The 17,495-nt window shown below is 43.4% G+C and overlaps 1 protein-coding gene across 1 annotated transcript in view; it reads left to right on the forward strand.

The window, feature by feature from the left end:
• GAREM1 (GRB2 associated regulator of MAPK1 subtype 1) overlaps positions 1–17,495 on the forward strand; it is a 206,379-nt gene that overhangs the window by 170,755 nt on the left and 18,129 nt on the right. Inside the window, exon 4 of the mRNA XM_004579563.4 lies at positions 9,955–11,127. Coding sequence (XP_004579620.2) covers positions 9,955–11,127 — 1,173 coding nt within the window. The remainder of the gene's footprint in view (positions 1–9,954; positions 11,128–17,495) is intronic.

The raw sequence follows: 17,495 nt of genomic DNA on the forward strand, positions 1-17,495 counted from the left end.
GGTACCGCAAATGGCCGTAGGAGCCAGGATGGGCCAGGCCAATATTAGAAGCCAGGAACTCCATCCTCTTTTCCCACATGTGTGGCAAGGACCCAAGTACTTGGGCCATCTTCCCCTACCTTGATAGGAACATTAGCAGGAAGCTGGATCAGAAATGGAGTTGCTAAGACTACAGCTGGCACTTTGATATAAGTTGCTGGTCTTGCAAACAGCGACTTAACCCAGAGCACACAGTGCCAGTCTCTGATGACTTGACTTGGGGATTTTTCACTTGACTGTGATGTGATTTCTTACCTAGAATCTGTCCTTTGAGTTTTGGATTTGGATCTTTCCTAGGCTGGAAACATGCAGTGTGATGCTGTTTGGTGAAGCTGTGAGGGGTAACAAGCACAGCTCCCTGTCAGCCCTGTAATCGTGCGAGTGAACAGCCAACACACTACAGCATGCTTGGTGGCTAAGCCAGAATGTTCAGCAGATCAGGTGTCTTAAGTGCATTTGTAACTTACAGTGGGTTTATCAAGATGTAATCCCATTGTAATTCAGAGAGCATCTGTGCTAAGAAATGTAACCAAGAGTAAAATGATAAAATACCATAAGTAATTCAATATGACTAAGATTTGCAAGCTTCAAGTTTTATAGTTGTCACATTTGGCATCTGGACATCTACTAATTCTACTTTGAACACATATGAAAAGTAAGAATGGTGTTCGCCAGCCTGTTTAGGCAAAGCCACTTCAATCCAGCCACTGTCTGAGGTCTGTCATATTCTATTTGTGGATTTGAGGTAAGACTCAAGAATGTGATCAGAAATCAGAATATACTTTCACAGTGACACTATAGCTTGGATAGTTAATTCATTTCTTATTTTAAAATAGCTAAACATGTTCAATCATTACTGCATTTTGTCTGATACAAAGCCAAACCCCTCATTTTTTGTTTTTAGAACAGTTACAGTCTGACACACAGACTTTGGCAGCTCTTATGAATGCAAAAACCATACAGCTTTGTAGATCTTACTCACACGAGAGTATGATGCCAGTGTTTGAATAATAATAAAATCCTGCACATTGCCTTGATATTTTCTCTATCGCCATCAGCATAGTTTCTCATCAGTTGAACATCATGACTCAAAATGAACCCCTTCCAACACATTAATGTAAAGTTTTAACCCAAAATTGTTAAGGTGTTAACAAGCTAGTAGGACTTTGGCTCTTGCTTTGTGGTCTGAAGGCTAGAAGCAGTGTAACAGAGAAACTGAAGAGACTGAAATGCACCACCAAATAGATAGACAAGAGTTCTAAACTTTAACATGATCCATGCAACTTGACACTGAACTTTAAATTTCTCCCAAGGCATCCAAGCCACTGATAATCAACCAGTCTCTTTCCCACGTCACAGATGAGAGGCAATCTGTATGCCTTTTATCCTAATGTATTAGTTAACCTTTTGAAAGTTGCCATCTGAAAATGCACTGAGGAAATAAAGACCTTCCCTCTTGGCCAGCCTGTTAAACTGTGTCTTATTTCCATAGATAACACAGTTAACAAATTAAACATGTCTCATCTTACTTTCTTTATTCACTTTAACAGAACGGCTATAGACAAGACCTTGAAAATTCATTAATGGAAGAGCTCTTTGGCTGCTTTTGATTCTACTCTTGTCAGGATTATTTATGCTCTCCCACATTTGTCTTTTCAAGTACAGACAAAACCAAAGGAGATTTTGTTTAGAATTCTGTATACATTAGCTGTCCCATCATTGTCCTGGAAAATAGTGCAAAATAATAGTGCTGAAGTGTTAGTGATCTTTGTGGTTTCTTATGTTTTCAGAGTACAATTCATTTGTAGCAGTCATCCTGAGTTTAAAATATCACCGCCTGTTTCTGTATTGGTAATTCAGAAAAGGAATCTTCTTGTTCTGTTTTATAAGTGTTAAATAATGCCAGGGAGACAGGTTTTTCCTGAGTTGTTTTTGGTTTGTTTGTTTGTTTGTCTGTTGTTTTCAAAAGAGAAATCATTTCTGTGAGCTGTTTAAGACTTTGCAGCAAAGTGATCTGGCTTGCCAGCTTTGGGGGTGGCTATGGATTTTTAACAGATGCTATCCAAAATGATTAAATTTTCCTCCAGTTCACAAAATATTTTGTAATATTCTGCCATCTTATAGAGAAACCTAGATCAAATTTAAACTATCCTTCATCTCCTGTTCTATAATTCATCAAAACCCTGAACAGCTCAATGAGACGTTCCTGTGGAGAAGTGGGTTTCTGAGGGGTCTGTTTGTTGTGTCTTGTGCTGTTAGGATATCTACTGTAGGAGTCTGTAGGCTGTATTTCCAGCTTGAGTTTCTCATTCCCACCTATGCACTGCCATGAGCTGGGAGCTGCTCACCTTGTGTTCTAGAGCTTTGATTAGACAGGAGTCAGGACACCGGTTAGGTCCACAGCGACATTCCCTGTAGGTCCTAACACTAATAGCCTCCCGCCTTCCTGGCTGCTCAGAAACCTGCTGATGTACTGCCTGGTTCTTGGCTGCCTTCCCCCGTCATCAGAGATGACTGACTGCTGTGCTACCTGAATTTTGCCTGATGTAAAGAGGCATTTTCAGAGAGAAGATTAAATGAGTTTAAATGTAGCTATTTTTTTTTTATTTTGTGGTTTTAAAAAAATGCATATTTTCCTCAGGATGAGTCAGATGTCATTTATTTTCAAGATTCATTGAGGATGATACACTGAACACAATTGCAGGGTTAATTATTTTAGTGTTTCAAGACAGCTCTGATGTTTTTTTTCTTTTTAATCATCTGAGGTTTTGCAACCTCTGCAGCACTCCCCGCTGGCTAGCCCTCTGCCGTGCCATCACCGTACCATCACCAAGCCATCGCCATCCTACTTGTCATCTTTGCCCTGTTTCCTGTAGGGGGCTTGGAGGGAGCACTCAGGATTGACATTCAATCTTAACCCTTAATGTGCTTTCTTTATCATTTTCTGCCTTTTTCTCTCAAAGAATTATAAAAGTTGAATTTGGTATAAGATATGACATTAATGATATGTTATCTGTTTAACCTACATATCAGTCAATCCTGATTTTTGCTGCAGAGTTGGGATGTTAACCTCTGTTGTATGTTTTGTTTGTTAAGAACCATCAGAGTGTGTGCGTGTAAAATTTACATCCGGGTGTTAAGATGTTTCCTGACCATGGGGTAATAACTGAGTGATATTACGAACAGCAAAGTCCTGATTGTTTCCTGGATTAGACCTATTAGAGTTGTTTAGATAACACATTCTGAATTACTTCCTCTCAGGAAGCATTGAAGCTGGAAATGTTAACCAGGCACACATACCGAAGCACTTAGACAGAATGCTTTGTTTCTTTCACTGTTAAAAAAAATAATAAAAGAGGAAGGAAATTATGCAAATCAATCACATCTGTAGAAACCTAAGGAGCCCAGCTCAGCTGCCAAAAAAGAGCATTCGTTTATGGGATTCTTCATCTGTCACTGAGAGCGACCACAAAACTGGCCTTCTAATATAGTTAGCCTAAGAATTTATGCAGGGCTAATTGCTGGCATTAATGATGACATCAGAGTTAGAGGCACGGAATTGCAGATTGCACTCACATATGTTACACATTTTTATGTATGAAAGTAGGAGTAACTTGGGCCCAGCGGCGTGGCCTAGCGGCTAAAGTCCTCGCCTTAAACGCCCCAGGATCCCATATGGGCGCCAGTTCTAATCCCGGCAGCTCCACTTCCCATCCAGCTCCCTGCTTGTGGCCTGGGAAAGCAGTTGAGGACGGCCCAATGCATTGGAACACTGCACCCGCGTGGGAGACCTGGAGAAGGTTCCAGGTTCCCGGCATCGGATCGGCGCAGCACTGGCCCGTCGCGGCTCACTTGGGGAGTGAATCATCGGACGGAAGATCTTCCTCTCTGTCTCTCCTCCTCTGTGTATATCTGGCTGTAATAAAATGAATAAATCTTTAAAATTAAAAAAAAAAGAAAGTAGGAGTAACTTACCAAGATGTACACACACATACACGCCAAGATAACTTCATTGACAAGGCCAGACAGTATCATTTAAGAAGGGTCATTTGGACTTGTTTCATTAGTACATGCACTGTCTGATTCACATCTCCAAAGCTGGCTGACTTCTATTTCAGTTCATTTGGTGCTTTGCTACACCTATAATTTCCTCATTCTGGAAGGTACATGCTTATAAAGAGAAATCTGGTATCAATTTAAAGAGAAATATGAGTTTTGTTATTCCTTCCCCATTGGGAAGCCCTGTTGGCTCTCTGTATTTTTGCTGGGAATAGTTTGCGTATGAGTGAGTGTGTGTTGTGTGTGTGTTCATATGCTTCTCAAATCTCATTCATACCCTTCATCTCAACATCCCTGTCTCCATGCTTACCCAAATGGGGGACCTGCCAATTTGTTTACAAAGTTCCAGTGAAAAGGAAGTATAGCACTGTGACTCAGAGTTTTGCAGTTTTAGTCTATTCAAAAGTGATATATTTTGAATTATTCCATATGTTCACTTCCTTCAAGATATGACTAATGGGGCCCGGCGCTGTGGCCTAGCTCCTAAAGTCCTTGCCTTGAACACACCGGGATCCCATGTGGGCGCCGGTTCTAATCCTGGCAGCTCCACTTCCCATCCAGCTCCCTGCTTGTGGCCTGGGAAGGCAGTCGAGAATGGCCCTATGCTTTGGGACCCTGCACCCATGTGGGAGACCCGGAAGAGGTTCCTGGTTCCCAGCTTCAGATCCACGCAACACCAGCCATTGCGCTCACTTGGGGAGTGAATCATCAGACAGAAGATCTTCCTCTTTGTCTCTCCTCTTCTCTGTATATCTGACTTTGTAATAAAAATAAAATAATTCTTTTAAAAAAGAGATATGACTAATGATATTTCAGGCTCTATCCTGACATGAAGCTTTATTCTGGCAGAACATATATAACAAAAATTTGGGCAAGTCTTTGGTACAGAGAGATGGATAATGTTTACAAGTTGAGGTTTGGGCTTTAAAACCATAGTGTAAGACAGCTTAGAACTGAAGTATAAAGTTATAGATGTTGTGGTCCTGCAATACAGGCATCCCATGTTGTTACCAGTTTTAGTCCTGGCTCTCCACTTCCAGTCTAGCTCCCTGCTAATGTAGCTGGGAAAGCAGATGCAGATTTTAGGCTCCTGGTTTTAGCCAGACCCAGGTCTGGCTGTTGTGGACATTTGGGGCATGAGCCAACAGAAGGAAGACATGTCTATTTCTTTTTATGTCTCTGTAACAATGTCTTTCAAATAAATAAGTAAATAAATCTTTACAATATAGAGAGAAAGGTCCTGGCATAATGACTCAATAGCTAACTCCTCGCCTTGAAAGTACCGGGATCCCATATGGGCACCAGTTTATGTCCTGGCTGGTCAACTTCCCATCCAGCTCCCTGCTTGTAGCCTGAGAAGGCAGTGGAGGACGGCCCAAAGCCTGTGGGCCCTGCACACATGGGAGACCTGAAAGAAGTTCCTGGGTTTTGTATCTGCTCAGCAGTCACTTCGGGAGTGAACCAGTGGACAAAAGATCTTTCTCTGTCTCTCCACTCTGTAGATCTGCCTTTCCAGTAAAAATCGATCAATCTTAAAGAAAATATAGAGAGAAATATGAAATGCCACATGAAATAATTATAGTAAGTAAAGTGTTTTATTGTCAGAAGAAGTAATGCTAAGGATTACATCCATTTAGACAACGTACAGTGCAGAAACTATTGACACTGGTTTACATGCATTCACATGACCAATAAAACAAATGGTAGTCTTCCCATTTTATAAACTAGGCACCATCTGCTGGGTCACTCCACGAATGCCCACAACAACCAGTGCTGGACCAAGTTGAAACCAGAAGCTCTGTCCAGGTCTCCCGTATGAGTGGCAGAGACCAAAGCACTTGGGCATCATCTCCTGTGTCCCAAGAAACACATCAGCTGAAAGCTGGATCCAAAGCAGAGTAGCAAGAATAAGACCAAGGCACTCCATAATGGGGTGTGGGAATCCCAAGCAGCAGCTGAACCACTAAACCAAATGTCCACCCACATCATCTCTATTCTAGTTTGTATACACTCTTGTGTGGGTGAAAAAAAAAACATAGTTTATTCCATCAGTCTCCTGTGTATAAGCATTTGGATTGTTTCTGATATATTTACCAATACAGGCAATACTGTAGTAAGTCACTTTGTCCACAGAATTTCTACTCTGTTGGAGGGACGTCTTCAGGGTGAGTTCTTACACAGAGGATGGCTAAGTGGAGGGACAAGCACATGTGTTTTTTGGGTTTTGTGATGTCCAGATCCCCACCAGGGCTGTTGTCATGCTGCATTGTCTCCAGCTTTGGACCAGAAGGCCTTTTATCCCGTAGCCTCATCCACTGAGTCTTGGTCAAGCTTCTGGATGTTTATCAGTGAGTGGTACATGACAAATGGTGTCTCTACTGCTTTCCCAGGCACATGAGCAAGGAGCTGGATGGGAAGTGGAGCATCCTGGACTTGAACCAGCATTCTGATATGGGAAGCAGATATGCAAGCAGCTGTTTAACCCGCTGTACCAGAATGCCATGCCCTTTACTGTAATTTTGAGTTTTTCTTATTAAGTGAAAGTTGAACATCTTTTCATAGGTTTCAAAGACATTATAGACTCTATCAATCTGTAATTTATCGTTTGCTTTTGTTTCTCTTGTTTCTTGCCTTTCGAATTTGTGAGTCAGAATGTCACACGTGAGGATTTTTGTTACTAGATCTAAAACTGTGTGATAAATATGTAGAAATTTAAACAGTTGGGAAGGAAAATAACTCACTAGAATAAATGTTACCCTGAATAAATACAAAAAAGTATGCATTTGGATGTGTTTTTTATAGATTTAGTGTATAATTCACAAGTCAGGAAATGTATAACTATTTGGAAAATAAATTGGGCACTCAGTTAATTGTCTAAATAATACACCGATGGAAATTCAGTTAAATAGTAAGTGGAACCATCAAAGGACTAGAAGATATTGGCAGTTATATCAACATGTCTGTCTCAGTACTGTTGAACTTTCAGACTGGATAATTCTTTGCTATGGGAAGCTACCTGTACATTCCAACACAGCAGAAACATTACTATCCATACCCAACGGGTGCAGGTAGCTCACCCACTCATGAGTGACTTGGCCAAAGTCCCCACAGTTGGAGGGGAAGCTAAAAGCACCGCCAGTTTAGAGCTCACCATATCACGTTACTCAAATCCTTGCACCCAGGCGCAAAAGCACACAGGAAAGATTTCAAAATGCTGATTACACTGAAGGGAAAAAATGTAAGGTGTTGGCAATGCCCTTGTCGCCACGTACCCCGAGCCGAGCGGAGGGACTAGGGTTACACAAAAGACAATACGCAGAGAGCCAACACAACACAAGACGCAGTACACCGAATGCCGATCGATGACAGATTGATCTTTATTGCAACTCCAGGCTTTCTTTTATACTCTGCTTAGCTCCTCCCAGTGTTTATCCAGTCCTCAAGTGGCCACCTTAAATCCTTCGAGTTCCTCCCAGTAGTGGCAACCCTAAATCCCTTCAGTTCCTCCTAGTGTTTATCCAATCCTCTAGTGGCCACCCTAAATCCCTTGAGTTTTATCCAATCCCCTGGCAGATAACTTGACAAATAGGAAGCAGGAACTTGCGGTTAAGCCAATGGCTAGATGTATCAGGCCAAAATTACCAATCCTGTTATGCTCTGAGAAACAAGCTAAGCTGTGGAGTTAATCCTTGGGAGACCGGGGCCTGCAGTAAGGTTTAAAGAAACTATAAAGTTTAAGTTCAAGCAATCTGACTTTCCAGTCACATAAAAATAATCAGTAAGAAGATATCCAAATAACCAGATAAATATCTTAGAAAATTATTATACTTAATAACTGAAAATCTTTAAAATAAAAATATGAGTAAATAAATTCAGGATAAATGCTTTACCTTTCACATTGGTAAGCATGAAATGCATACAGAGGTCCCAGCACAGTAGCCTAGCAGCTAAAGTCCTTGCCTTGCACACAACAGGATTCCATATGGGCGCCTGTTTGTATTCCGGCAGTCCTGTTTTCCATCCGGCTTCCAGATTGTGGCCTGGGAAAGCAGTCGAGGATGACCCAAAGCCTAGGGACCCTGCACCTATATGGGAAACCAAGAAGAGGCTCCTGGCTCCTAGCTTCGGATTGGCACAGCTCCATTGCAGCCACTTGGGGAGTGAATCGATGGAAGATCTTCCTCTCTGTCTCTCCTCTGTATGTCTGACTTTCCAATAAAAATAAAATAAAGAAATACATGTGGAAATTCATAACTTCATGTAATAGAAATATAGATAATTATAGCCTTGATGAGATACAATACACATAGTTCAGCTTTTCAAAAAGAAGAGATACAACTTTTGTTCATGCAGTTCTACATCTGGTGCTTTATCCTAAGGGAATAACCAAACTATCAAGAAGTTCATCACAGTATTACTCATAATTGCTTAACACTGGAAGACCATATGTCTAAAAATAAGGAACTGATCAAAATAAATTAAGCCATGTCCATTCGTAGAATGCATTCCATCGCTGTTAAAATCGATGAGGTACATTCACAGGGGGAAATGAACAGATGATAGAGATTCAAGTGGCAAAATTGTCTTCATGCAACAGAGGTAGAGGGATAGCTCTCTCCTTTCTTTTTGTATAATAATTGTTACCAAATTATTTTTTAAACTATTTTTAATTGGAAAGTCAGGTTTACAAAAAGAAGGAGAGACAGAGAGGAAGATCTTTCATCTGCTGATTCACACCCCAAGTGGCCGCAACAGCCAGAGCTGAGCCAATCTGAAACCGGGAGCTTCGTCCGCGTCTCCCACATGGATGCAGGGTCCATGTTTGGACCATCCTCTGCTGCTTTCCCAGGCCACAAGCAGGGAGCTGTGGAGCAGCCAGGACACAAACTGGCGCCCATATGAATCCCAGCATGTGAAAGGCAAGGATTTAGCCACTGGGCTATGGCACTGGGCCCTATAGAAATTCTCTTTAGTGGTCAGTTTATATGAATTTTTTCACTTATATTTTATTTTACATTTGCTATAGATTACTGAACCTGAGTAATTTATACCATAAAAGGAAGAAATAAAGCATTTTTAATCTTTTCTGTCAATTATGAATTGTTCAAGTCAAAAAATTTACCAAAAGTAAGATGCAATGTGGTGCGCATGTGACACATTGAGTTAAGTGATCACTTGGAATGCCCACATCCTTATTGGGGGTGCCTGGGTTTGAGTCGTACCTCTACTTCCAATCCAGCTTCCTACTAATGTGACTAGGAGGCAGCAGATGGTGGCTCTTGTGCTTGGATTCCTCCCAAGGTGATCTGCATGGAGTTTTGGCACCTGGCTTCAGCCTGGCTCAGCCCATCTATTTAAGGCATTTGAGGAGTGAACCAACAATTAGAACATTGCTCTGTGTATGAGCGTGATTCTACCTTTCAAACAAATACTTTTAAAAAAAAGTAAAAGTTAATAAAATTTTAAATAATAAACAATTTCCTAGAGCTGACCTAAAATAACAGAGTACTAACTGCTGATCACTTGATGTTTAAAAAATGAAGAAAAATGAAAAAAAATTTTCTACAAATTGATGTTTGTAAAAGCAGTATTTATCACTAAAAAAGATACGAAGATAATTTCAATGCCCCAAAGTAAGTATGCATCCGCTGGGCATTTGAAAAGCAGGAAGTTTCTAAAAGTGTAATACCTTATATCACAAGTAGTTCTTCTTAGCCACATAAATATTATAAAAGAACTGGAGTGTCTAAATGCAGTATTAAAACACAGTAGAGAACTTTCCCCTGTAAGTGTGTGTGCTTCTGATGTGAATTGACCAAAGGAAAAGAGCCTAAAATTTGATTTATCCTGTTACAGGTTGCTTCCGGTGAATGCAATGAGGACACCGAAGTTTACAACATCACCCTGTGTACCGGGGATGAGCTGACTCTAATGGGACAGGCAGAAATCCTTTATGCAAAGACTTTCAAGGAAAAGTCACGACTCAACACCATCTTCAAAAAGATTGGGAAGCTCAACTCCATCAGCAAGCTGGGCAAAGGCAAAATGCCATGCCTCATTTGCATGAATCACCGGACCAATGAAAGCATCAGCCTCCCCTTCCAGTGCAAGGGCAGGTTCAGCACTCGCAGTCCCCTGGAACTGCAGATGCAGGAGGGCGAGCACACCATCCGGAACATTGTAGAGAAAACCAGACTTCCTGTGAACGTGACTGTGCCCAGCCCTCCTCCCAGGAACCCCTACGACCTCCACTTCATCCGCGAGGGGCACCGCTACAAGTTCGTGAACATCCAGACCAAGACAGTGGTGGTTTGCTGTGTGTTGCGGAACAACAAGATCCTCCCCATGCACTTCCCTTTGCACTTGACTGTCCCTAAGTTCAGCCTCCCAGAACACTTGGTGAAGGGGGAGGTATGGCCTGAAACCCTGATCCATCACTGGCTGGGTATCTGCCAAGAACAGTTTGACATTGATGAGTACTCACGCGCCGTCCGTGATGTGAAAACTGACTGGAATGAAGACTGCAAGAGCCCCAAGAAGGGCCGGTGCTCCGGCCACAACCACGTGCCCAATTCCCTTAGCTATGCGCGTGATGAGCTCACCCAGTCCTTCCACCGGCTTTCTGTCTGTGTGTATGGCAACAATCTCCATGGCAACAGCGAAGTCAACCTCCATGGTTGCAGGGACCTGGGGGGAGAATGGACCCCTTTTCCTCATGACATCCTGCCCTATCAGGACTCTGGTGACAGTGGGAGTGACTACCTTTTCCCAGAAGCTAGTGAAGACTCAGCGGGCATCCCAGGCAAGTCAGAACTTCCTTACGAAGAGCTGTGGCTGGAGGAAGGCAAGGCCAGCCAGCAGCCTCTCACTCGCTCCCAGAGCGAGAAGAGCAGGTGTGAGCAGTTCCGAGGTTCGGGCCGATCCAAATGTACAGCTTCACCTCTTCCTGCCCCTGGGACCCTGGGAGTCGCCATGAAGTCTTCAGATATTTCCCTACCTCCACCTCCAGTGCCTCCCAAATCTGAAGCCGTAAGTCATTTCTGCTTTCCAACTGTGTGCCATGTTTTCTGTTTTCCATGCTGTATCTTTCCATCACTAATTTTCTTTAACACACACACACCAAAACCTCCCTAAATTGCACATTCTCAGAATGAACATACTTGCTTGAGTTGGAGTGGAATATCAGTGCTAGCCCTGTTATTTTTGCCTGGTAGGATAGAGTGCTGCTCTGTGTTAGGTGAGACATAGGAAAGGCTTAGACTTCTGTGTTGGGAGGAGACAGTGGCAACTGGAAGGCCAGAGAAGAGACAGTGAGACTGGCACAGGTGTGAGGTGTCAGTGCCCTGGACCATGGCAGGTGGCGGGGATAGGGGAGTTTGTTGCAGGGTTAGACCCAACAGTGTTTACTGATGAATTGTCCATGGGTCGTGAAGGAAAGGACCTAATTGATAACAACTCGATGTTTAACCTGAGCAGCGAGGCAGATCTGAGGGCCTTTTACAGTGAGGGGAAAGACAGAAATGTATTTGGGGGAGGGAGGGAAAGCAGACTGGGTTGAGATACAGGATGGGTATGTTTCTGTGTGTGCATGAAGATGCACACATGTCAGCAGACACCCACGTGGGTCTATTTAAACATAACTCATCAAAGCTTGTTGAGCCTTTTAGCACATTTTGATATAAAGAGATCAGAAGGAGACAGAGAAAGGGTCTTGTAATTTAACCTTGTTCTTTGGTAGTTACTTCGAAATTTACTACATTGTGGTCATTGAATTTCATTATATAGCTATAGGGAGAACATGCTAAAAGTATTTGGGAATGATTCTGATGAATTATTCAACAATATCCATTAGAATGAATTCATTTTTGTCTATCTGTAGAAGACTTTTTTAAAAACTTACATGAGTACCACAATACAGAAGAGTTAAAAAATTTAGAACTCATAGCAGCAGGGGAGGGGGGTTGCATGATGGCTGAATTGACTAATGCTCCCCTTCCAAGTGCCAGGATCCCATTTGAGTGCCGGTTCATCAGCTGCTCCACTTCCCATCCAGCTCCCAGCTTGTTGCCCGGGAAAGCAGCAGAGGATGGCCCAAAGCCTTGGAACCCTATACCTGCATGGGAGACCAGGAAGATGTTCCTGACTCCTGGTTTTGAATTAGCTCATCTCCGGCTGTTGTGGTCATTTCTCTGTGTCTCATTCTCTCTGTAAATCTGATCTGTCTTTCCAATAAATAAATCTGACTCTTCCTTGTGCTCCCTGCCCACTATCTGTTTCTCCTGAGTGGTCTTGGGACATCTCTCTGGAACTCTAGAGGTAGGTAGAACCCGGTTCCTAAACCATAGAGTTAACTAGGCCAGATGCTGGAAACACAGCTGCTGTCCGTGAGACCTGGGCTCTGAGCCCTGGAACTGTTGGGCCTTCCAGGGAGGATGGCAGATGAACAGAGGTGGCTGCTGGACAAATTCAAACAATGACCATGGAAATGAGAGCAAGTCAGGATTAGGAGGAGAAAAAGGAACATCTGGTTGAGGGATGAGAGAAGTTTTGCTCACAATTATGACATTTTAAGGAATTTAGGAGTCTCCATATTGGAAGGGCAGAGAGACAGGAAATAGGAATATTCCAGACAGTCCCAGGCAATGGCCTGGGCAAGGGGGCAGGAGCCTGGGCAGCTTTTAGCACAGCCGGGGCAAACCAGGAAGTTCTCCTGGCCCACCTGCATGAAGGGCAGTGGTGGCTGAAGGCTGGGCCTGGGGCATAGTACTAGGCAGCAGTTGGCACTAGGCAGCCTGCTTAGATGTCCATAAAGAGCTCTTGTTGCCACCAACTTTCCTGAAAGATGATCCACCTACAACTGTTTGTTCCAGAACCTAAGAACTCCTGACAATCTGCAGGTCTAGACGTGCCCCACACCATAGATGATCTTTTGTGGATGGGATCATATGGCACAAACACAGAGGTCATTGCATTCATTCAGTGGAGTCATGGAATATGCAGAGGAGTCTTGGTGGGTCAGAGGTTCCCTGAGGGTGTTCCCAAGAAGCTAGGTAAAATTCAAGGGGAGAGAACAACATTTAGCCTAACAGTGAAAGCATCCACATTTCACATCTGAGTACCTGCCTGGCCTCCATTCTAGAATCCAGCTTCCTGCTATTTCAGACCTTGGGAGGCAGCAGTAATGCCTCAACTCACTGGGTTTCTGCCACCCGTACACCATGCAAGAGACCTGAATTGCATTTCTACTTCCCTGCCTTAGGCCTGTTGCTGGCATTTAGGGAACTAACCAGTAAATGGGAATACTTTGTCTCCTTCTTTTGTGTGTCTCTCAGATAAATCTTAATGTAAAAACTAGGGTATACACCTCCTGGCAAGTGCTCTAGGTAGCTTTAGGGATGTCTTAACTCACGGGTCCAGTTGATGTTCCTTGAAGGTTGTAATAAGGTCACACGAGCTTTTCTTATTCAACTTTGATCCTGCTTCTCACATAGCTGCGACTCATGTTTGTTGACTGACTGATGGATTCATCCAAGGTGGTCACACCCAGGGTCATTTATGTAATCAAGTTTAGAGTTAGGAAACTAACATCATTTGTTTTTACTGTGGCTAATGAAAGATGAGTAAGAACATAAATATTAAGCGGTCCGATCTTGACCTTGGTACTGAAACAAAAACATGAGAGTTAAATTTGAAACTAAAAGAAATCTCTTAAAGTGATGTTGGCCTCCAGCCTAAGCTGTAATTTCTTGTGACGTAAGAGAATCCTTTTGGAGCATTCCTGTGTTTACAGAAGCCTATACACGTACAGGATTTTTTTATATAAACACCTGAAATCATTTAATATTCTTTATTAAAAATTTAGGCATTTCCAATGAAGTCATATTTTTTGTGGGTTCTGTGACCATGAAGCAAATTTTCCATCTTTAGGATGTGTGTGGGATCCAGAGAACGTCATAATTGTTAGATGTGGTTTCAGCTTGTGATTTTCAAAAGAGAACTTTATGGAGCATAAATTCAAAGTGCTCCCACAGGACTGAATAGAAGCTCTTCACAGAGTGTTTGCGGTAACATGAGCATGGGCTGAGGTGCACCTTGATTCTCACAGCCATCCCACCTCATCGTTAAAGATGGTGAGAAGCTTCCAACAGGACTTTGGCTGGGACGATGACAGCCTGGGTCGCAAGATCATCAGCCGTGTAGGGTGCAGGGGTGATGGGGGAGTAGGAGAAAGGGTGTCTAGTATGGCAAGGAAGCAAAGCTAGCAATTGACAAATGAACGGTACTAGTAACCCAGCTGCATTGAGATCCAGGCCATGGGGTGATACACAGCATCCCAGCTGTGCTGAGATCTGGGTGTGGGTGGTGCACACCAGCCCATTCTTCTGATTCCCTTGTGGCTCCCAGCTGTGACCATCAATGTCTGTTCTTTCCCCCAGCAGAAGTGGTTGTTAAAGATTCATGTATTTATTTGAAAAGCAGAAGGATAGTTAGAGACATCTTCAGTTCACCGGTTCATTCCCCAGATGGTCACAGCAGCAGGAGCTGGGACAGGCTGAAACCTGGAGCCAGGAGTCCCATCTGATGTCACGGGCAAAGGTCGAAGTATTTCAGCCATCATCTGCTATTCCAGCCTCTGTCAACAGAAAGCTGGACCCGAAGCACAGTAGCTAGGACTTGGAACTTGTACGCTCCCATGGGAAGTGGATGTCCCAGGCATCACACCATCCACTCCTCTGCAGCAGATCTTGAATACCTTCCTTTTTTTTCTGGGAAAGTGAGAATAAATCTGTCCCATTCAGCCACCACATGTGCTGTGTTTCTGGCATGGTATTGCAGCCCTGACATCATTCAGCCCGTGCCTGTCAGCCTTTTCCAACCTGTATCTTCAACAGGGTAACTGAAGGCTGGGAGGTTGAACAGAAAATCCTCAGTGGCAGAGTCCCCAGCACAGTCCTGTAAAGACACTTTGTCAGTGTCCCTTGTACTTGGTGTCGCTGTGTGTCTCTATAATGCCTGCTTAAGATAGTTTTCTTCTTTTAAGCAGAACACTGCTTCTCAGAAACTCTTCCCTCTCTCACAGGAACATTCCACTGGAAAATCACCAGTTCCAGGCTTAATTGGGTGGAAGTGACCCTGCTACCTGGATCCCCTAGCTCCCACTGAGCCCTGCCTCAGGGAGCCTGCCCAGCTCCGTGGATGATGGCTTTTCCACTTAAAAAAAAAGAATTTACTTATTTTTATTGGAAAATCAGATATACAGAGAGGAGGAGAGACAGAGAGGAAGATCTTCCATCCATTGATTCACTCCACAAGCGGCTGCAATGGCCAGAGCTGAGCCAATCTGAAGCCAGGATCCCGGAGCCTCTTTGGGTCATCTTTCACTGCTTTCCCAGGCCACAGGCAGGGAGCTGGATGGGAAATGGGGCCACCGGGATATGAACCGGCACCCATATGGGATCCCAGTGTGTGCAAGGTGAGGACTTCAGCTGCTAGGCTACCGCGCCAAACCCGGCATTTCCACTTTTTAAAATTCTGCGAGGCACCCCAGAGCAGCATAGCCTGACAATATCTCACAAATAAGTTAACCTTACTGACTCATGGATTTACTCCAATCATATCCTCTGGCTTCCACCACTGAGCTCCTAGTCACCATTTTTATTCCCTAGGTATTGATCGATGTGTCTGAAACGTTCAGCCCAATACACTGCACAAGTGGCAGTCTTCCAGAGCTGTCTTCGATTTTTTTTTTCTTTCCTTTTTAGAAAATGCCATTTTGGAGCACACAGTGATACGAAGATTTTTTTACTGTACCGAGTTCTATATATAGACTGTTTGGCTCCCAGGCTTGATTCTCAGTGCTGTGAAGTGAGTTAGAAATGATTATCAAAAACATAGAATCATAACTCTTTGTGTAACTATTTGGGTGGCAGGAGCCTAACCTGGGGACCTCAGGAGCCAGTGATCAACCACCTTCCATCTGTCTTCAGTAACAGAGAAAGAAAAAAACCCATTCACTTTTCCTTGGGCAACAACTCCTGCAATCCTTGGGAGAAAAATTGTAAAAGGACTCTAGCTTGTCACCCACTGGCTTAAGCCAAATTTTCCAGCAGTATTGATGAATTTGTTCATCGTTGTGATGGGCAAGGACATACCCCATGGCTTATGAGAAATAATGTAGAAGTTGAACTATAAAGTAGAGTTGGTACCATAGATTCATCATCAGGAAACAAGAGGTCTATCATAAGGCTTTTGTTGTGCAGGCTGTGCTCTGGGGTTTAATGCCAGTGTAACCACGCCTAATCTAGTCGGTGCTTGAAAACATTGATTCAGCTCCACACATGTAGGTTGGAGGGTCTGAATGTGCCTGAGACAGGCTGTGAGTCGGTGATAAAATACAAGGAGATAGCTTTCCCTTCTCAGTGGAATGGGGGAGAGAGGGGATGTGTCACACTGTGTGGTAGGTCATTAACCACACAGGTTGCCATGTCTAAGAGCCCCACATGGGTGTGATCCCTCACTCTGCTGCTCGGGGGCCTCATACCTTGAACAAAATATTTAGCCTCCCTAAGTGAGTTCCTGTGGAGTTAATAACTTCCTCACTGCATCATTTTATTATGCAAAGTATGCACTTTTCCCTGTCACTTAGTAAGCATTCAGAGTAAATAGGAGTGATAATTTAATGTAAGATGGGTCCCAATTTAGGGGAAGAGAGAAAGTTATTTTAAAGAGGATTTTTCCCTCTGTCCTTCATTAAGAAAGGGGCAGTGACAGGCAGTCACTCCCTGCGGGTATGTAATACCCTTCCCAAGATGCCGGATGGAGATGGGCCTGTCACCCTAGGCAGCTGTGCCAGAAAAGTCAGCCGTAGCCCAAGACAGGGCCGCTGATCTTCACATCCCAAAAGTGCCTTGTGAGGAGTGTCATTTTGCTAAACTTCTAACAATATTGCCCAAACATAATATTCATTTCAAAAGTTAACATTTTGTTAATGCAGCTCTTAGAATGTCTACTTGGTAAGATAGATGTTAAGTTGTAGTCTTCACTGTGAGGACATCATGAAATTTTCCATCATCCTAAGCAAAAAAAAAAAGAAAAAGAAAAATACAGAGTGCAGAAATTCTGTGGATTTACCCGTGGATCTTAGGAACATGGAGCCCTTAAATGAGTAGAGAAGGATTTTGAGAAATTATAGAATGCCTGGGGAAAGCCTTGTGTGACTCTCTGACTGGCACAAATGTCAGGAAACTAATACCCTGGATAGAAATATCAACGCTTGGGGCAGCATCATGGTACAGCCAGACAAGCTGTTGCCAGCAACCCATATGGACTTGGGCTCAGAGAGTCCCAGGTACTTCCCTTCTAATCCACTCTCTGCTAATGTGGCTGGGAAAGCAGTA

Source organism: Ochotona princeps, chromosome 18 (assembly GCF_030435755.1).
Source record: "Ochotona princeps isolate mOchPri1 chromosome 18, mOchPri1.hap1, whole genome shotgun sequence".
Lineage (NCBI taxonomy): Eukaryota > Metazoa > Chordata > Mammalia > Lagomorpha > Ochotonidae > Ochotona > Ochotona princeps.